Genomic DNA, 22547 nt, shown 5'->3' with positions numbered 1-22547 from the left:
CTCGGCGAGTTTATCAAAGTTGGCGAAGAGGGCGTTGAGGGTCTTGACGAGTTCCTGGGCCGTCAGTTTGGACGACATCGCCGTGAAGCCGACGATGTCGGCGAAGAGAATACTGTGAGGGGGAACAAAAAAGAAAATCACGGGGTTAAAGGTACTATGTCCCATTTAGAATAACGGTTAAAAAAATGTTCGAGTTATCACACTTGATGCATATGCGTAGGTCAGTTGTATCACAAAACATCCTACCAAATAAAAATGTTGCAATATAGCCTATAGAATCTAAGGAGATATCACTATTTTTCTCAGTGAACCGTAACTGCAGACGATTTATTCTAGAAAAAAAAAATTGTTTACATTTTGTATATGCAGTTATATAATATTTGACACTGATTATGCAAGTTATTTTTTTTTTTACATTGGTTGTTTCTATCCCTAACTCACACTTTAGAACTATTTTGAAGCTGTATTCAAAGCTGGGTTTTTGTTTCATCTGCAAACTGGTAAACAATGTCTTTGACCCATTGAAGGCTATCTTAATTAGTCTGGACCATGCACACTTTGGCAGGTGTATGGTAAAAGGTTAGGTGGAAGCGCTCTTGGGACTTTCTGCGTCTCGCATACTTTGGCAGAAGGACGATGGTCGCATGAGGGTCACTACAGGGTGTTCATCGAACTAAATGGATAATGGAAATTCGTCAATTAAGAGTATTATAGCATTCTCTGATTCACATACGGAGCTAAAGGCTCATACATAATTATTATGCAAAACTTCATACATGTATGAATCTTAAATGAAAGCCATAAGTCGTTGGATTTTTTTTTTTCTTTGGGGAAAATATTTTAGTAATTACACATTATTAGCAGTGACGACTATGGGGTGGGGCCGAAAAGAAGCCATTTAACTATCAATGCACAATATAAAGATTATAGCAAAAAAAGATCGTCCCTAACGTGTTAAAACGGTCGGTAACACGTCTCCATGTCTCTAGAAATCTACAGAAGTGCGGGTATGTGGATTCTCTCTCTCTCTCCCTCTGTGGTCGCTTTATTCTGCGTTTATTCCACATCTGACTCACCCATGGTTCTCTATTTTGTTTAGTTTTCTTTTCTTTTCTTTTCTCTTTCTTTTGTTCATTTCATTGACCAAGCAAATGTGCTGGCAATATTTTTTTTTTCACAGATACTGCAATTTCACTGCTTGGTTGCATACAACAGGACAAGTCATCTAACAAGTAGAACGGCAATGGCTATTCCAAACAAGGTCGTGACAAATTTGAAACATATAATTATAATAACAGAATAACAACAGTAACAACAACAACAACAACAAAGGGGCCTTGTATTTTTTTTTTCAATATGGAACTGCGACAATAATTATATCAATTTGACTGGTTCATCTTGACAGAAATGAAAAACACAGACGCATCTTAACAAAAGTAATCATGTGACTTAAAGAAAGAGAAGAAGATGTAACAAACGAGTTAATGTACTGGGCGAAAGCTAATTAGCTTCTCATGAGCAAACTACAACGCCAGAATTGAAAGTTGCGGGCTGGCACGCACACGAGCTCGTCATAATTATCTATAATTTACGGGAACATAGCTGGCAAGCAAACCTCGGGATTTACGAAGTTAATGAGAGGCAATGCGTGTTTCCCGATTGTGTATCATTGACCTCAAGTACGAAGCTTCAAGCAATTTTTGTTTGGAGTTCTTCGAACTCTTTTAAAGATGTTGCCAAATTGAAATCTCTTCAGCGACCAGAAAAAATGATGATAATGAAAATAAAGACAATGCATTCACATCCCTTTTTGCCTTTGGGGCTGCGAGGAGTACTAGCGTTGTTTTACTCAATTAAAGGATATCAAAAGGGAAGAGGATATAAGTGGAACAGCATTCTCCAGATAAACAGAGTGCTCTTGGCGACTAATTTGTATTAATATAGGTCCCTCAAAAAAAGTCAAACCAACATCTGGGCGGATATTGGAATGAGACCTCCAAGCGGATGTTATTAAGATACCATTGGGATAGACACCGTCTCCTTCCCCTCGCCCCCCCCCCCCCCATCTTCCAATCCTCCTCTCTCTCCCGCGTCTTTCTCCCACCATCCTTTATCGAGACGCGCCAAACATAAACTGATACCTTCCAGAGGACAGCGGGATGTATAATTGCATCTTCTCCCTGGAAGATGATGCGGCGGACTCGTGAGGAAATGAAATTTATCACCGGCTGGAAGAGAAGGTACACCGCTAATGAAGATGACTTCTTCGGAAGGCCATTGTCAGGAGTGTCAACACGCGAGGATAACGAACATTAAGAAGGAGTAGTCGAGAGGAATTCAATTGTGCGAGGCAAACAACAGAAACACCAAAGGAAATATCGTAGGGAGAGAGACTATGAGAGGGCGGAGGGGGAAAGAAGGGGGCAGGAAGGGAGGGAGGAGAGGAAGAGGGGGGGGGGGGGGGTCATAATTGGATGATACCACTATATTATGGCTTGATTCATGATGACTGCCTGACAGAAACGCCATAGTAAGTCTGCAACACGTGGCTATAAGCCTATTCAAATCTGAGATATACATTCTGCTGCCAGTGACTGTGCGATTCTCTGTCTGCCTGTCTATATCTATCATTATCTATCTATCTATCTATCTATCTATCCATTTAATATCTATCTATCTATCTATCTATCTATCTATCTATCTATCTATCTATCTTTCTATATGTCTATTTATCTGTCTGTCTATCTATCTGTCTGTCTGTCTGTCTATCTAGCTATCTATCTGTACATCTATCTGTCTATCTTTCTATCTATCTATCTATCCATCCATCTATCTATCTATCTATCCATCTGTCTATCTACCTATCTATCTATCTATCTATCTATCTATCTATCTATCTATCTATCCCTCTATCTATCTATCTGTCTGTGTCTGGGTGTACATCATATTGGCATAAATGCATGGTTATGAAGACAGAGAGAGGGGGTGGGGGAGGTAGGTATACTCGTAAAAAAACACATAATTTAGATGCTTGCGAGAAGTATGGCTTAGTATATCATACCCATGATGAGATTGCTATTGATTTTCAATAATAAACTTATAGAGGTTTCATCAGCAGACCATCAAGAGTGTTAGCTTCCTATTGATACTAAATTTGGCTTCGTCGAGCCCTATGGAGACTCGAAAACAAAGACTGACCAGTAGAGGGCGATATCCATTTTGAATGCGAATTCATTTAAAACAAGAACAAAACCAACAACAACAACAACAACAACAAAATTCATTTTGCCAAAACTTAACCAAGTTTTTTTCTCCCCAGCGCACATAGTAATCTTTCGAAGTTTCTCTGATATCTTTGTTTGTTTGTTTGTTTTCATTTTTCTGTAGCAGGACCCTCTGAATTATTTCGCTGCTTCGCGCCGACAGACAATAAAAACAAGACGGCTTGAGACGGAACGTCGCAGCGAGGCAGACACGGTTATTATCGCAGGAGGCGAAATCGAGAGGCGAAATCGATGCAAATTAGGTCTCCAGAGACGTGGACACTGCATCTTGGAGGTTTATTAAGCAAACACGGACTTCGCATTCTGCTTGAAGTATGATAGGATGAAATGAAGGAAAAGAGGAATCATCTCTTTGGCTTGTTAAAATAAGGATGCGAAGACCTTCAGCGGGTCAAATTTCTTCAATGATAATTATGATGCAGTCATAAATCAGATATATTGAGAGACAGAGAGAGACAGAGGGAGAGGGGAGGAGGGGAGAGGGGAGGGAGAGAGGAATTTGGTCCGAGGGAGGGGGAAATGGTTGGTTAGAAAGAAAGATTATGTGAAAGAGAGAAACAGAATATTCCTTAAAATCATATTCACAGATATAGAGAGAACAACGATCCGAGAGTGAGAGAAACTATCTGTGTGCCTGAGTGTGTGCATGTGTGTGTGTGTGTGTTTGTTTGTTAGTGCGAGATATGGAGAGGAGAGAGGGAGACCGAGAGAGATAGAAAATATATTATATTTTCTATCTAACAACAGCGATATAGAGAGGGAAAGAGAGAGGGAGAGACGGACATGTATTATATTTAGAATATATATAGAGAGAGTGGGATAGATAGAATATATAGAGAGGAAGAGAGACAGGAAATATAGAGAGAGGAAGAGCGATAGGATATATAGAGAGAGAAGAATAGAGAAATGTAGGAGGGAGAGAGATAGATAGGATATATATATATATATATATAATATATATATATATATATATATATATATATATATATGTAGAGAGAGAGAGATAGAATATATAGAGAGGGAAAGAGAGAGGGAGAGACGGACATGTATTATAGATCGTAATGAGTTATGGGCCGTGCTAAATAGCATCAACAAACAGGAAAGCAAACAGCCAGGGGAGCACTTCTGGCTGCCGAAGATTCTTCTGGAGGAACATAATATACCGCCGGTTGGCATGGCGACCGCGGCAGTGCGTACATCTACCTTTCTCTATCTCTCTTTGTCTGTCTGTCTGTCTGTCTGTCTGTTTCTCTCTCACTCTCACTTTCGCTAACTTTTGGTAAAAGGTCAGATGGAAGGGCTCTTGGGACCTTCTGCGCCCCGCATACTTTGGCAGAAGGACGGTCGAAATGAGGGTCGTTATTGTGGTCATCGAACTTTATGGGTCGTGGAAATCCGCAATTTAAAGCATTACAACACGCTCTGAATAAGATAAGGAGCGAAAAGCTCATACTACATGTACCATGCCAGTTTTAAAATGAATGTAGAATTGAAGCCATACGTAGGCTGCTTGAAAAACGTCTTAGTATAATATCACATCATTAGGGATAGCGACTAAGGGGGGGGGGGGGGGGGAGAGAAGCCATATAACTACCAACGCACTTGATAATAATAATAATAATAATAATAATAATAATAATACTAATAATAATAATAATAATAATAATAATAGTAATAATGATAATAATAATAATAATAATAATAATAATAGTAATAGTAATGATAATAATAATATAATAATAATAATAATAATAATAATAATAATAATGATAATAATAATAATAATATACAATTTATAGAGCGCAAAACCTATAGACATATATTCTTCTGCGCTGCAAAAGCTTCTGATGTGCTTAATGATAATGAACAGTTAATGGAAAGATGTGCTTTGAGTCGTGATTTAAAGACTGCTAGAGTTGGGGATTTCCGGACTTCTAATGGTAGATCATTCCAGATTTTGGGAGCTGCACAGGCAAATGCGCTGTCTTCCAACGTTACTTTTGTTTTACGTGTTGGTTATTTTTTGTAAGAGAAGAGTGTCCTTGAAACTGCGCAGATTATGAGTATGTCTATGAGATAATACTTAATCAAGCATTGTGTTTTTAGGTCTTAACAATTAAAAGATTAAAAAATTCACACATCTCTATGTTCTGACAAGAAAAAAAAAAGAAGAAGGGTATCGCGTTAACAAAGGACGGCAAGTATCACAACTTAAACATACACACACACACACACACACACACCCTAGTAACAACAACTATAGAGCTGTTTTTAGATATAATTCCTTCGACATTTGGTCTTCATATTTTTCGACTTTCGTAACATACTTGAATCACAAGAAAAAAAAATGTAAGCCACGATGGCTTATTGCAAACGATAGGAGCAAACACATATTTTGTGACGTAGTTGTTGCATAACGAAAGTTAATTTCCCTGCGTGGTCCGTACCGTACTATATTAATGAAGAGATACTCATCAGCAAGTCTGTTTACATCACCACAATGTTACAATAATAATGCAAAACATTAAAGTTCGAAAATAAAATGTCCTGTCAGACTTGCAATCAACCGCTGCTAGGAAGGACTATTAACTCATCTCATATCTACCATAGATTTCAACCGGCTTCGCCCGATTATACCCTTCACAGTTCCACAAACAACGATAAAAGTTCATGCGACAATAATTAATGGCATGCGGTGATTTCGTGAGCATTGTCCACTCAGGCATCCGTTCCTCTATGTTCATTTTCTTCAAAATGTATAAATTGGACTGCTCGTTGTTTCTAGCAGAGTATATTCTGCTTCTTAACCTTCTTCCTTATCATCATCATCATCTTCTTTCCATAATGACTATCATTACCATAATCATGCACTCTAAAAACACAAATGTTGAATTAGCATTTATAAGGGCCGAGGAGTGACAACATTTTGAAAGTGTTGGTTTTCCTGCTAGATTCAACATTTAAAATGTTATTTTAAAAGTGGGATGCAACACTTCAAAAAATGCTGTCACTCCTCGGCCCTTTTAAATGTTGATTCAACATTTGCGTTTTTAGAGTGTGGTGATGATGACGTAGACTATGGTAGACTATGGTTATATGATGACGTAGATGATGATGATGATGATGATAATGACGTAGACAATGATGATAACGATCATGACTGTCATTTTCGTTAATGAAAGAAAAACAGCGTTGGAGCGTTAGATTAAAAAACATCAGCATGCACTCTGTGCAGGGGCTTGAGTGGGCAATCTGTACGGCATAGCAGCCCGTTGGAACGGGGAAGGTTCGGGGCAAATCTTTCGTGGTGACTTCCTCCATTTACGCGATACCACTTTGAGATGTTGATTCATACAAAACACAAGCAGTGAAATAAGACATTTCTCTCAAACTTAGTTTTCTTTTCCACGCACATAGGATATAGACTCAACATTTTGTTTGATCATACGTTTGACGATTTCAAACTACAAATCGTTTCCTTTCATTGTGGTGAAATAATATATATATATATGCCTATACAATACATGAGAAAATGAATACAAAATCACATTTACGGAAGAAATCTGTGATTCCCGTTCTTATTCAATTCCAGCATCGATCTTTTATATTTCTTTTTATCCTTAAAGGAACCACCCTCCTCACAAAATTTCCATGCGCGATCATGAAGTAATCCAATAAATGACCATCCAGCTACCTGTTTGAGGGGGAAATATTTAATGTAATAATCTCGCCTCTAACTACTACATTGGATTGTCGAGCATGAAATACATGCATGGTAATTCAATAGGCGTCCGCATATATATTGTGAAGTTCGCGCGTTCTTGCTGCGTAAACCAACACACCTATAACGTCAGTAGTAGTCCCATGATTGTTAATTGGAAGGCAAGACAATCGCATTGATTTAATTTACAGTTCTTTACTTGTGAAAGCTTTTTTTTTCCTACATAAAAATTAAGATTATAATTAAAATCGATTTTTATTCATTCATCCATATTTTTCTTGCTTTTTTATGAGGGGTGGGGATTCAGAGGACATGAGGTAGGGTTGATTTATGCTTTAATTTAACCAGCGGGGACATTGACAGTGATCGACGTAATTCGCATCCCGTGTGGTACACGAATATTGCTATTTTCACCAGTTACGTCGTCGCCAGTCTCCAATGTTTTTTTTTTAATTATTATTATTACTAGTGTTGTTGTTGTTGTTGTTTTATTATCGGGCTGCGGGTACAGACTTCCATTGATAACGCAGCCACGTCATTGGGAGTTTGCCGCAGTAACCGCACCACAACCACTAGAGGATTATAAACTGACATGCAATTTGTTCTATGTTCGAATGCATTACATATAATGTGCGTAATAGTATTAACTAGCATGCGTAATGTATGCTTTTGATTTACTCTGTGTTGTTTTGTTGGAGGAAAAATGAGAATGAAAAATAATTGAATTGAATTGAATTGAATTGAATTGAATTGAACTGAATTGAATTGAATTGAATTGAATTGAATTGAATTGAATTGAACTGAATTGAATTGAATTGAATTGAATTGAATTGATTGAACTGAATTGAATTGAATTGAATTGAATTAAACTGAATCGAATTGAATTAAATCAAATCGAATCGAATCGAAATTGAATTGAATGACAGCTGAATGATGTCCGAGTGTGGGTTTGAGCGAGCATACAGTACATAAAGGGGGCGGAACATTGACAGCAAGCGTGTGTGCGTGTGTATGGGTGTGTCGCGGGGGGGGGGGGGAGGAAGGAGGGGGAAAGTGGTCGTGGTTGATATGGTCAAAGGTCAATGCATCTTTGCATTCCCTCCCCCCCCCCCCCCCAATCCAATGGAAAGAATCTCGGGCAGTGTCAGGGCAGAACCTACGAAAGTCAAGGGGTTTCTTGTGCTTCTTTTTCATTTTCAATCCTTTTATTTTTCGCTGCCCCCGAATTTTACAAAGATGTGTACATACACCTATTTACTGTGTACTCATTTCTTTCAAGACGAAAGAAAGGAATTCTAAATGAAGGCAAAGGGAGCTTGTGAAGTTTAAAAGAATTTAACAAAGTCATGAATGAAGTATCAACCAAGGTGATCGATCAAGGTATTATCTACAGCAAGTCTGAGTCTTCAGTATAGCCATTGGTAGCAAAAACAGTAGTTTCGCTTCAAAGTAGGACGTGTATTCTTTCCACCTTGAACCTCAAAACGTGTGGTACAGTGACTCGCAATGCCGATATGACACTGGAGACCTAATTATTCCAATAAAAATGACGGGTGGTATATACCTCAAGGCGTTGTTGCCGTGATTGGAGATGAGAACTGAACATAATTTACATCGTGATGTCCTCGGGATAAATGAGGGCATGGATCAATCGATGACAGAGAAGCCATTTGTCGATGGCAGGGGTGAATGATTCAGATTTGGAATTATGGCATTCGCGTAAATTACAATTTAGTGATCTGGTTCTCATGGTGACAGGGGATCGATTATTGTATAGGACTGCACTGCGTAGTTTACAAAACAATAACAACAACAACAACAACAACAACAACCATGCACAACAACAACTCTACGCCAAAGAATGAGGGAACTCCCCAGTGAGAACTGCGTGGCTCATTACATGGTTCATTTCTAGGCTTGAAGCGTGAATCTCGAAAAATCGTTATGTCTGACATGTCTGATAATAACTTGTCCACCATGTTCATGATGTTAAATTAGTCGGAGGTTTAGGTAATTGCTATCTGACTATACGGTGACAAGGCTCGTTTATGCAAACTTTTTGCTTCCGCCTCTGTACACAGGGAATGTACTGGGGAAGGCTGGCATAGCAATCAAGATAACAGGTATATTTTCAAGGCAATACAACAATCGCGGAAATGGATACAGAGAAATTGCAATCGAAGAAGACTTTATCGATCGTCTGCATGATCGCGCTAAAATTCCGCAATATAAGGGAAACCGCTTGTTGCATAGAATTTACTCTGCATCCATGGAAACGACATCTGTAAACGCTCTCGCGCATAACTTTCACAGAATCGTTTTTGGTGGAGAGTCATCAATTCATTATCAATAGAAACGATGCCTATAAATTTGATCGGATCGGAGCATCCTCTGATTAAATGATTAATTCTACAGCTTGTGTTTCATACACTAAATGAGCGTTCGTCTTTTCGCCGAAGAGGAAGACACGCATAGTCATTCTCTTAATTGTGGGTGACTTGTTTTATTATTTTTCCTTTTTTTTTTGCTTTATCTTTGTTGATGAGCCGGAGGGGGGAAAATGATGCTTTTCAAAATCGGGAGAGAAATTGCTGTCTATCAAACGCATCCGTGATATTATCACCGCACGGAATTCAGCCACACGAGCTTCAAACTCTAACAAAAGGTGGCGTCGCTTGCAACTGATGAACCCATCCTTTCTATTGTGCACATTTTTTTTCTTTTCTTTCTTTCTCATATTTGTTCTCACCGTCCATTTGACGGGTTGCATCCAACGCCTTTTCTCCACTCACGGATGGCACGTGACCTTACATGTCGCTGATGCATTAAAAGGCTTTAAAGGTCGACACCCATATTTGCCACACAACGGCATGAACAATTTACTGATGACTCGAGTTTACCCTACAGTGGCGAAGGAAAATTTTTCAACAGCGCCGTTATTTGACGAGATAATGTCTATAACGCGTCGGAAAAGAGCAGCGCAGAAACCCATCTGGTTTTCATTACCGCCAATACCGTTCGTGTATAATGTGTGGTGGGTAGTGTGTTTGCGTGTGTCCGCGAGTGCGCATTGTTGTGTCAGCGTGCGTGACGTGTCTGTGTGCATGTCGTGTGTTTCAAAGATAAGAGATCATTTTGGCGTCATTTCATCTGTTCATTGGAGAGTTTCCATGGGAAACTGGCATATCGAGAGAATGATCATCAAACTTGAAGTCGGTTCTCAAATCAAACAGTGAGAAAATTCCCCATCATTTTCAACAAGATGATGATGCAACCAAGATACACTACATCGTCTCTATGACAACGTTTTTAATTTTCTTGTGTCTGTGATCACGGCGACTACTAGTAATAGACATACGAATTTATAATTCATTATCAAAATTGTGAAGAGAGGCTAACAAGCTATCAAAGCTCACGTATCATTTTTTTCTGTTCTTTTGTTTTCATTTTTTGCCTTTAATTATTTCCTCTATATATACTGTCTCGTTTTCAGTCAGTAAAGATTTCCGTGCTTGACTATCTCCAATGATGTCCATGGGTGACAATTTTTTTGTGTGAACATCTACGTCTACGCAAGAAAGTAAACTAGGCGAGCTCGCCCAGTACCTCCTTGGTCTATGTGTGTGTGTGCGTGTGTGTGTGTGTGTGTGTGTGTGTGTGTGTGTGCGTGTTGTGTGTGTGAACACGTGTAAGAGTGCGTGTATACTTTGTAACTATGGCAACGTGTAACTAGCGTAACTAGTTTAGCGCTCTCCTTCTGCAACCTGTAGTAAGTTGACGATAATGATAACGAGCAAATTTGACGCTGTCTTATTTCCTTTGCGTCTCACAAAAAGTAGGAGAAGAAGAATTGATAACTATTTAGTGCCTCTTTGCATTTATGATACCGTTTTCTGGTAACTCTTTATGAAATTGTTAATAATCACCTCCTTACTTACATTCCCTGTATTTTTTTATTATTTTTTTTTTTTTTTGATGGGGGGGGGGGTAAAGGGCTGGGTGAAAATTGTGTGCTGGAAACAAAAACAAACAAAAATTAAGCAAAGATAAGCTTAAATAAAATTCAAACAGTGTGTCTGGAGAAAAGGGGAGATGGTAGACCAAAGAATACCACTGTTCTTGGTAATTTAAGTAAATTACGTTTTACAGAGCTGCAAATTTAGACTTCTATTTCCGGAAGATAGCAGGCATGATTCCAGATACCAATTCAATAAAACACTGATTTCGTGCCTGTGTTTCGACTGGAACCATCATTTCCTTTTTTTTTTAAACCAAAAGTTTGTTTGTTCATTTCCATCTGAGAAAATGGCTGGATAGCCCATATTCAACTACGCTAAGCTGGTCTTCCATGGGGTCCACCAGTTGGATGTAAGGTGGGACCACTTCACCGGGCTAAACACCCTGCTCTTTGCGATGAATGAATGAAGCGGGATCTTTTACGTGCATGAGTTGTGACTCTCTCACACACGGGACCTCCATTTTATGTCCTATCCGAGGGACAGAGTGTTTTTGCCTCTTGCTAGAGAGGACGGTATGCTTACATACAACATTGCTCAGTCCAGCGGGACTTAAAGGTGGGGAATCCCATTTGCATGCCTTAAATGAAAAGTTGTATAAATACAGTGGTATGTTGAAGAGAGTATCATTTTAGAAACTCCCATAAAGTATTGAAAGTGGAAGGTAACATTTAGTACATTTTTATTGACCGTTAGATTTTGAATTGAATTTTTTTCGGGGCTCACCGTAAATTCCAGTATATTACTAGGCTACCTTTGCAGACCCATGCACTGCATGTGTGTCCATCATGTATATTTTGTGAAGAAAGTTCATCAAAACTTACAAACATTTCTATATACATTCTTGCCACACACTCTATATGTTATTACATCAGCTCTTATACTTTTAGATTTGTGTTTATAGATAAAAGATACAGAAGACTGCAACAAAAAGGCTTAAGTGTGGCTGACACACAAAACTACTGAGTAGTGGAGTTTTGTGCATTATTCAAATTGTAGATAACTGTTGACTTCCAAATTTCTCAGCAGTGGCCTAAACAAGTCCCCTGAGGTTCATATTTAATGTTTTGCGGCATTTTGGGAGGTCTGTAAAAGGTATCCCCTACCTTTAACAAGTAATGTAATATAGATAAATAAAGAGATAGATGATGCATCGTCCAGAATAGAGGCATCATGTTTTATTACCTTGGTGTCAAAAGAATAAACACTCACTATCTTAATAAGTCATTGCTGAATTCTCCAGTTCGTGACCCTATTTTACCAAACAATGATTAGAAATGATGAAAAAAAAAGATTAGATTTAGAGTCAAATATTAACGCGGGCATCGATCGCTAAGACAAATCACTGATTATGCCGTTATACGCAGTTATAATCATGATGTATTATATATATATATATATATATATATATATATCAAGTATATGAATTTTTGAATCTCCCACGAATCATTATGCTTTAAAAGAATCGACTATCATTGCTGTTGTTCCTGGGTATAACTGATGGTGATGTTGCTGTTGTTGTGACATGATTGTTCAAAGCTAGAATACACGCTGTCTGATTTTCTGAAATCAGTCGGACGTTTGGAAAATTCAAATGCGACATGAGAGACGCGTCGCACCAGGCTACAGGCCCTGATGCATGATGAATAATGTGCAATGAACACGATAATTTCAATGATACATGTGGGCTTGAGAGTGACAGAAAAGAAAGGGACGGGAAGGAGAAGATAACAGCGATACAACCCAAAAGGCAAAAAGATGAAAAAAAAAAGATGTTCGGAAAAGGATCACGTGTCGGCTCGCACCGGGAATTCTGAAAGATGTCAGACTGATACGTGATTCCGAAATGCCAGATGGGACTATTATTTACAGATGGCTGCCTTTTAAAATGTCAAATCGCAGAGATGGAGAGAAAAAAAAAATACCAGTCACCTCGCCGAAGACTTCAGAAACTTGTGCAAATATTCGTCACTAAAATTCTAAGCAATATCAGCAGCTGCCGGGATCGCTGCTCTGCGGCGTCCCAGCTCACTGCAACATAATCAATTGTTATTCTCAGAGCAGTCAGGGAAAGTGGCTGGTGTGGAGTCTACATACTTATTCACTTGAGTTTTCATTTGAGAACGTTCAGAAGGACAACGCACGAACGGAAAATAAAACCAAACAAAGCATAAAACACACCAAAACATATACCCTTGGCTCTATGTAATTTCGAGTCTTTTGGGTAGAGAAAGAACAGTGTCTACCAAGAAAGCTTACAGGGCATGCTTTACTGCCGGTAGTAGGCCTACACTCTTTCGGAATTGCCTACATGCACACCTGCATGCGAAAAGAAGATGCCATTGAAAGCTGACGCTAACACACATTTTAAACCTTCACGTTGCACATCGATGTTGTTCCAATTCGCATTTTTTTTTTATTCAGACTGAAGGCTCCATGATAGAAAGCAACCCTTTCAAAATAATTATGAGAAATAAAAAAAAAATGAATGAATGAATAAATAAATAAATAAATAAAAAGAGTCTGACATCAATTATGCAAGGGACGGAGTGTTAATTGAAATGGATATTGTCTTTGTATCCCTCTCAGAACGACATGCTGTTCCATATTTCATAAGAGATTTCAAATTAACATGATTAACTCACACAAAGAGAGTTGGAAACCTGAATCCTCTACTCAACCAAAACTATACCATCCCTTTAGGACTTTTTGATGCCATAGCACAGGTTCATGGACGCATTCACATCCTATGAAATAACAATGAAGTCTCCTTGTTTTCAGATAAATTATGTATTGTTCCAGTAAATTATAATGTCACTGGATTAGCATGAACAGTCACTGAGCTCAACCAAGTCCTGACATATACCAGTAGGACCTACTGCGGACTTTTCGCAGTCTCAAAATAAATCATTGATTCAAAAATTATAATAGTTGACAATACACTATTCATTTTTTTTTCAAATCTTGTATATGAGATTATATAATAATAACAAAAATCATTAGTGTTTATGAAATACATTATTAGAACCCTACACTGCATATGACTCCGTGTGAGTGTGTGTGTGTGTGTGTGTGTGTGTGTGCATGGGTGTCTGTTTGTGTTATCTGTATTGTTTGAATTATCTCTCTCCCGTTGGTCCAGCAGAGTGAAACTTTGCAAGGAAAGAAAGAGAAAAAAAAACCCCAGACATTAATGTCTTTCTGTTCGCCTTTCGCAGTGCTGCAGCAGCAATTCCCCAAATTGTCTGACTCAAATGAGCTTGTCTGGAAAAAAGATTCCCCAAGGAATATCTCCAAAAAAAAACACACACACATACACACATATACACATACATACACACACATACACAGGCTCATTTACAGATATAAAAATACACAAACACACACACACACGTATCTCGAAAGACGTTGACACTTATATAAGTCGCACGCAAGAGTGAAATTGGCTCACGACGTTAATATAAAACAAAGAAAAAAATGCATATATTAACAAACAGATTCCGCCGTAGCCATTACCACCAATGCGTGACATATCCCGTTTTGCAGAAACCGTAGTTACGACATGCATAGAGCGAGAGGGAAATAGAAACGAAAGGAATATATTAACAGAGAGACAGAGAGGATGAGGCGAGAGAAGAGAGAGGGAGAAATATACTGCGATAGACATATAGATGGATATATGGAAAATATTAGATCTAGACAGATAGAGAACGAAAGGGAAAGAAATACATAAGATGAATACGGTAAAGATTTGAAACTATAGGATTCTATGACATTTGCTCCTGCTACTTATTGCTAAGCTAAATTCTACCCACATAAACTAACCCTAACCCTTATCCTCACATGAAACTAAACCTAAAATCCTAGCACAACTCTACACCTAACCCTAAGCCTAACCTTTAGAACATTTGAAGAGTTTGTTTGCAAAAAACGATAAGTCCATATTTGCCAAATGGAGATATTTGCGATTAAAGGTCAAGAAAAATAAAGAGAATAATAAGAAAATGTTTGCTTCTTTTGACCATAACTTCAAAAATGTACCTTTATATGTAGTGACCAGTATATCATTTAAAAGGTATTACTTTGTATTTTATGACAGAGACCGTATTTCAAAATCTTCAAAAATGAACTTATCGGTTTTTGCGAACAAACTCTTCATTTCTATCACACCCTCTTAAAATACATAAAAATTAACAACAAACAAAAACAAAGGCAGAGAGTGAAGAAACTTATCAATTATATGACCATTAACATCGAAAGCATTAATAAGAGAAGATGAAATGTCCGTGTACATTAAGATGATCTGAAAAGATGTATGAAATACCGGATGCAGCCAAAGTAATAATCTTCCTGTCCACTTGTCAAGAAGTAGACATTTTTATTTCTGTTGAAATAAGAAGAATTTGGTATCACAAAAGAATATTGACTTTATCTTACTTGTGAAAATATGCTGGAGCTAAGCCCGAAATAACATTTAAGGAAAAAGAATAGAAGCATTTGTACAGAATCCTTGATAGCAGGGTATTTCTCCTTTGATGATATATGCTTATCAGAAAGTGCTTTAATTTTTACATCATCAATATCTCTGAAGCTGGAACGATGGAACCAAAGGAAAATGTCTAATCGCTGCGATACCCTGAAAAGATCGTTACGAGAATAATACGCTAAAAATTTTCAAATGTCCTTACAATAATGGCATCCTAGAGGCGTACTGTATGGAGGACAGAGAGAAATATCCATACTACATCTGGTTCAATGGATGACGATGTATTATCAATGCACTGAAAAAAAAAAACACGTTCTGTTTGTATAAGAAATGGTCACCAGTCTTCACAGACTATTAATGCAGCGATCATATTCCACTTGTGACCAAGGACATTACCTGTCAAGTGCGATGGAAGTGTCAATTTGTACCGGTCCTATTAGTAAACAGTGATATACCACGGAAGGAGAGAAAAAGAGAGGGATGAATATATAGAGCGAGAGAGAGAGAGATATGAAATACAGAGAGACGGGGAGAAGAGGGGGAGATAAATATATACAACTAGAGAAATATGCGATACAAAGAAAGAGAGAGGGGAGAAAGAGAGACAGACAGGAACGATCGAAGAAAGAAATTAATTGATGAAAGTCATTACGATCTAGATGACACTCCATTATTCAAATGTAATTTCGCGCGGAGATTGCTCCCAGAATTCAAATGACAAAGGTCCAATAATATGTTCAGAAATAAAGGGAATCTGGTGATGACGGCTTGAAAACATCGTAAAAGAGACAGATAGGCGTGGGAAACAGGGAGAGCAAGAGTGAGAGAGAGAAAAAAAATAGACAAATACACACAATTAAGAGATATAAAGAGAAAATGCATGACAGATATCGTTAATTAACTCATCAAGAAAGAGGGATTAAAACCAGTCGTTCATTCAATCAGAGAGAGATGAGATAAACTATGCCTATTGTCAACACTGGGCAAATAAGTATACGGATATACAATTCTGGAGAGAAAAGTACGCGAAGCAGCCAGAATGGGAAATAAAATACGCGAAGGGTGAGACAAACAGATATATGAAGAGAATGAGAGAAAGATTACGATAGAGAGAGAGAGAGGTAGAGATAGATAGATAGATAGATAGATAGATAGGTGGATAGATAGATAAATAGATAGATAAATAGATAGACAGACAGACACTGCCAGACAGACAGACAGACAGATAGATAGATAGATAGATAGATAGATAGATAGATAGATAGATAGATAGATAGAAAGAGAGAGAGAGAGAGAAAAAAAAAACACAGAACTGATAATTATGTGTAAAGATGTGGCTGTCAAGTATATAGTGACAAAGTCTGCCTCAAACCAGTGATCAACGAAACCACATCGACCGACAGTAAGGGGTGAAAGTACACCCCCCCCTCACACACACACACACACACACACACTCCTGCCAGCCCCATCCCTTCCAACGAGTGTTCTGTAGGGTACATAGATTCAGCATGGTAAGAGACAGGTGATGAATGCTCCGTGGAAAATAATCACACTTGATAATTGATTCACGAAAATCGCCGATCCATCCGTAACAGCACCTCGTCTTCCAGACGACTGACAGATAATCTTCCCCAGACGTGAAAACACCGCGATTTTTTTTTTCTTTTACCTTCTGTGCATAACACTAGGAAAGAATATCAATGGAAATGATGTAGGTATATAAAGAAAAACAAGGGTATTTACGTAGAGGTGGCAATGTCTCGGAAAAAGACAGTGAAAAAAGCCCCGCGATATTAAGAAGAAAGTAACAAACATCTAAACTGTTTTAATACCTAGTCGTTTTTACCGAAGTGCTTCGACGGATGAATGCTCCCATGATAAGGGAGACAAATAAATACACACACACGCACACACACACACATAAACACAGACACAACACTCATAACAGATCAATCACTCCTTTTATCATCCAGCAAAGGTCTGACGTCATAACTCCCTTGCATCAAAGTCGCGGAAATTGCCCGCTAAAATACATGCATTTTGCCGTTCATTACATCATACGCAAAGTGAACACATATTGATATAGCCCCCATGCTAAAGTAAACGCTACAATCTCCACGATCAAAAAGGCACATGATGCAGTGTGCAGCAGCACGCAGGTCAGGGATGTATGTATATCACGTGTGTTCTTATTGAATCCTTTTGCCGAAAGAAATAATCGCAGAAGTCTACATATTACCATAATGAAACAGCTCGTATACTTAGTACAGTGTCCTCAAATGTGATATATGTGCGTACGTACGTGTGTGCGTGCGTGCGTGTGTGTGTGTGTGTGTGTGTGTGTGTGAACATTCATCACCTAGAAGCGACATGTAATTGAGATGACTGTGTATAGTAACATGCAACAAAATAAAGCCTCAGACACACTATTCTACACTCATTTCGATAAGCCCGTAAGAACACCTCAAGACACAATTTACCCTGAATTCCTTCTTCTTTCTATGAGGATGATAATCATTCGAAGTGTGTTTCTCTGTCATTGGCATATTTGAAAACACGACTTGCAGCTGATGACACTAATAGTCGCCGGTCATTAACCTTCAACGAGTTCGCACTGCCATGGGGAAGACCTCAGATTGCCAGAACACCTGTGCACTGAGAGACAATAAGAAGTGTCTCCCGTTGTCATGGTTGCTGCCCTTCAGGAGTAACTTTATCGAGCTGCATTTGAGCAAGAGAGAGGGAGGAGCAATGTTATAAGAGGCACGCGAGGATCTCTTACTTTCGCTAGAAGGAGCTTTGGCGCCAACTCACAGTTGCGGCTGCCGCGAGAGAGCAAGAAAGTCCGAGAAAAATTAACGAAGATCGATTTTATGACTGTTGCAGTATCTGACAAAGTTCAGGCTCATTCGGAAACCACAAAGAGGACCCAAAGTGGTTATATCCGTCCTGGCTCGTAACTCATGCGCGTTTTGTTTTGGGTGAAGCTACCACGCCTCACTGCGATTGATATATTATAGGACTGAAGCAACATGGTGCGACGGGTTCGATCGAAAGTGGATTTCGATTTGGACGAGGCCAGTGGTATTTTCTTCCACCGCGAACGAACATCAAACAACGAACCATGACATTCGAATGAGAGCCGTAACGCACTGCACGGTAAGGAGACACGATGTCTAAATATTTAGTTTGCCGCCTGAAGAGAAAAGAAAAAAGAAAAGGAAAGGAAAAGGGTAGGAAGACAACGGAATAATAAACAGTGACAAATCAAGACTGACATAACCAAAGAGACTAGTGCTAATGCGAGCTACCGACCAGCGGCGTTGTGATAGATACGTGCACTGGGAATTTAAACTAGCAGCTTCGGAGGTACCCGGATTGAGAAATCTAATTTCGAAGCGGCTCCGATTTCTCACCCCCTCTCTTCGATCAATAAACACAGTACTTGTACAGAAGCATGGTATGGAGAAGATGAAAAATTGAGAGTGGATGGGTGGGGGGGGGGGTGGGAGGAGAAGAAAGAAAACGAGCAAGACAGAGAGGAAAAGATGAGCTCGACATGCCTTACTAGAGGATGAAAGTGGTTTTTAAAGAGGAAATAAGATGCCCTGATTGCTTCCTTGGCACGAAATGATTGCAGTTTACACGAGAGTTGAGCAGGAGTTATTGCAGCCACATATAGTTTAACCCTCTTCAGCCGCTCCGAAGGACCTATACTAGTAAATCATCGTATGTCTTCTTGAAGGCAGAAAACCTTATTAAGTGTGAAGTAGATCTTTCACTGTGATGAGTAATTATTAGACAATGAATTCATAGGTTAACTTTACATATACCTTACATACATCCTTACATCCTTACATATACCAGGTTCCCGTGGCGTCAACTGATATACGGGAAGCTGGTATACCAGGTTTCCAAAATGCAGATTGTCTGCACTCGTCACTCGTTGCCTCAATTCATGTAAATTTGTGGTTTGTTGCCCAGAAAATATGGCTTTGATAGAAAGATTAGAGTCTCTTCTATCAATATCTGTTCTCTTTCTGTATGAAAACTGCGCGCATCATTAACTTATTTACCCTTTTTTTCTCATGAAGTGTGGGCTTGTTTTACCATAAAACTCGTATGAAGATGCAAATAGCCATCAAGGCTGAGCTCAGTAGATTCTGAATTTCGCTAACCCCATTCAGGTGCCTCTTTTATATATAACAAAAGAGTTTGTGAGCCCATCACCGCACGCTCTATTCGTACCTCGCGCCCGAACAATATTTTCATCGTTCGATAGCACATGCAGTTGACCGTGGAAAGGGGGTATGTACATGTACCGCTTAACCTTTTTCGCACAGGTGGATTACCAACCAGTATCCTGTCAAACAACTGAATAAAAAAAAAAAAAAAAATCTTGTTTGGGACATCGAAGGCTCTCGGAGAATAGCGGAAGGAACAGGTTAACACGAAAGAAAGAGAGAGAAAAAAAGGGAGAGCTGGAGAGGGTAGAAAGGGTTGTTTGTATAGAAAGGTTTGTGCTCTCATGTTAGAACAATATGGCGAACCAAAAAAAAAAATTAAAATAAAAGGGACATCAACTCCTACCTGTGAGCGAATGATAGCAAACAAAGCAGGGATGACGGAAATTCTCATATGCCTCATCCATTCAAATCGTGTTCACAACTATATGGATTATTGTCAGTCCAATCCTGGACAGCACTGTTCAGCGTCCATGCAATTACATTCATGTATCAAGCCCGGTGGAAAAAAAAAATCAATTTTCAAATTGCAAAACATCGCGCTGGAGCACGTAGTCACCATAGTTACAGCCGCTACACTTCGGATTCCAATACTCCACCAGCAAAGGGGTCTAGGAAGAGATGATTTCCCAGATACACCAGTATACAAATGACTCCACATGATTTGCATCTTAATACATGTAACTCCAATAATTTGACCTCGGTGAGCTACCTGCACACCTCTGACATACAATTAAAATGCGGCAACACATCATTCATGATATCGAATTCAAGGGACAGTACCGTTGTCACAACACAAGTTTTAATTGGTGTAGCGAACTACTCGTATGCAGTACGAAAAAACAAACAAACAACAAACAAGCAAATAAACACACAAACAAGAGCATAGGTCATTTTCTTGATATCGAGGCGAGTTCAACGATAAATCGCAAAGTGCTCTGGCTTTCGTAGACGCGGCAGAATATTCTTTGTACGATATGACAACGCACTGATTTTCAGCATTCTTTCTTCTTCTTTTTTTTTTTCTTTCCCGGGTACATGCACACTAAGAGCTGATGATTAACGTGCGAGTGGCCTAAAATGACCCGAGAATACTGGGGAGAAGGCCGCTTCCACTCTCGAATCTTAAAGATGAGCGATGGAAAGAAACAAGCTTGATTTCTGTGGAAGAATTAAGCGAGGAACGAACAGGCGACATTTGGATTGTCGGTGGAGAGGAATGACTAACTGATTATAGACATATGATAGAAGAAGCCACACTTGAGTTACACTTTCTCCCCCTCCTTCTCCCTCACTCTCCCTCCCTACCTCTCTTTCTCCTTCTCGCTCTCCATATGCACCTATCTTTTTGTATCTTTTTATCTATCTATCTATCTATCTATCTATCTATCTATCTATCTATCTATATTTATTTATTTATTTATTTATTTATTTATTCATGGTTTAAAAGATAACTACCATGGCAGCCTAACAAGGCCGAATTGAGGTAGTTTACACAGTGATACAACATATCAAAACAATATCACATACATATTACATATTAAAAAAAAAACACAACTTACATTACAGAACATATATAGTCATATAATAACATAACATTGCTTATTCATTTCATAACTCAATTTCCAAAGCACAGATATAACATTAAAAAACCGTCAGACATTAAAACATTCATGTAATACAAATAAAAACAGATACAATTACACTTTTGAACACACTCGACATTTTTACACCTCACATAGACCGTACATCTCCCTTTGGCAAAAACTTTGGCACATGCATCACATATTTTCATACTCCCACAGAAGCATACACATCTATATACTCCGCATTGCATATCGCAACCCATATTATATTGCGTTTGGGTATTATGTAATCGATTCGTAAACGAATACCGGCGTTATGGATACACTTACTTCTACACCCAAGCTGACAATGCATGTTTGCACCTTCCCCTTTTTAACTCATTTGTGTTTATAATCACATGATGTGGACTAGTGCACATGGTATGCATTCACAGGGTTGTACCTTTAAAGATGAACAAACACATTCAAATAAGCGACCATAAACCTGGCCAGTATAATGAGAGGAAGAAAAAATAGTAAACTTGAAGAGAGAGAGAAGAAAAAAAAAGGTGACATTGACATCTTACATTACTGAACAGGTATAGTGATATGATAACGTTGTACTATTGCTTATTCGTTTCACAACTCTTGTTTCCAAAACACAAATATAACAATAAAAACCGTTAGACATATCTATCTATCTCTCCATCATCTATCTATTTATTTATCTATCTGTCTATCTGTCTGTCTGTCTGTCTTTCTGTCTGTCTAACTTTATATCTGTGATAGATTATTTCTTTCGAAGGCCCCGCATTTTTTGCGGTACTACCCCATTTAAAAGCATGTTCTATCATAGTCATCGAATTGCGAGTCAGTCGATGACATCATCAGAATTGCTGTTGTCCAGTTCCAAAAGCACCTGCTAGTTAAGCGGTGTCGAATATATAAACCCGTATGTATCTCATTTCTTCTTTTTTCAGTCTTCAATTCGTGATTACACAACCTTCTATTCGTATTGAACCCGAGGAGGTTCAATAATGTCAGCGATCGGGTCTGGTCAACCCGGGGCATCATCCCTACAGCGTTGTCAATGATTTCCTAGGGGGCCCACCCATTATCATTACCCCAGCGATGTCAGGCACCCATCTCTCTTCCCGACGGACACAGAAGCCGGTAATTGACGACACTGTGACCATGAGGTCGCTATTGCAACAGGTCATTATTTTGCGGC

The 22547-nt window shown here is 38.8% G+C and overlaps 1 protein-coding gene across 1 annotated transcript in view; it reads right to left on the bottom strand.

Annotated features, from left to right (window-relative positions):
- LOC140239535 (adenylate cyclase type 3-like) overlaps positions 1 to 22547 on the bottom strand; it is a 54511-nt gene that overhangs the window by 16167 nt on the left and 15797 nt on the right. The window contains exon 4 of the mRNA XM_072319370.1: positions 1 to 112. Within this exon, the coding sequence (XP_072175471.1) occupies positions 1 to 112 (112 nt within the window). The remainder of the gene's footprint in view (positions 113 to 22547) is intronic.

This window comes from Diadema setosum, chromosome 16 (genome assembly GCF_964275005.1).
Source record: "Diadema setosum chromosome 16, eeDiaSeto1, whole genome shotgun sequence".
Classification (NCBI taxonomy): Eukaryota; Metazoa; Echinodermata; class Echinoidea; order Diadematoida; family Diadematidae; genus Diadema; species Diadema setosum.
Note: the sequence above shows the minus strand (reverse complement) of the source record. Positions and strands in the feature narration are given on the sequence as shown.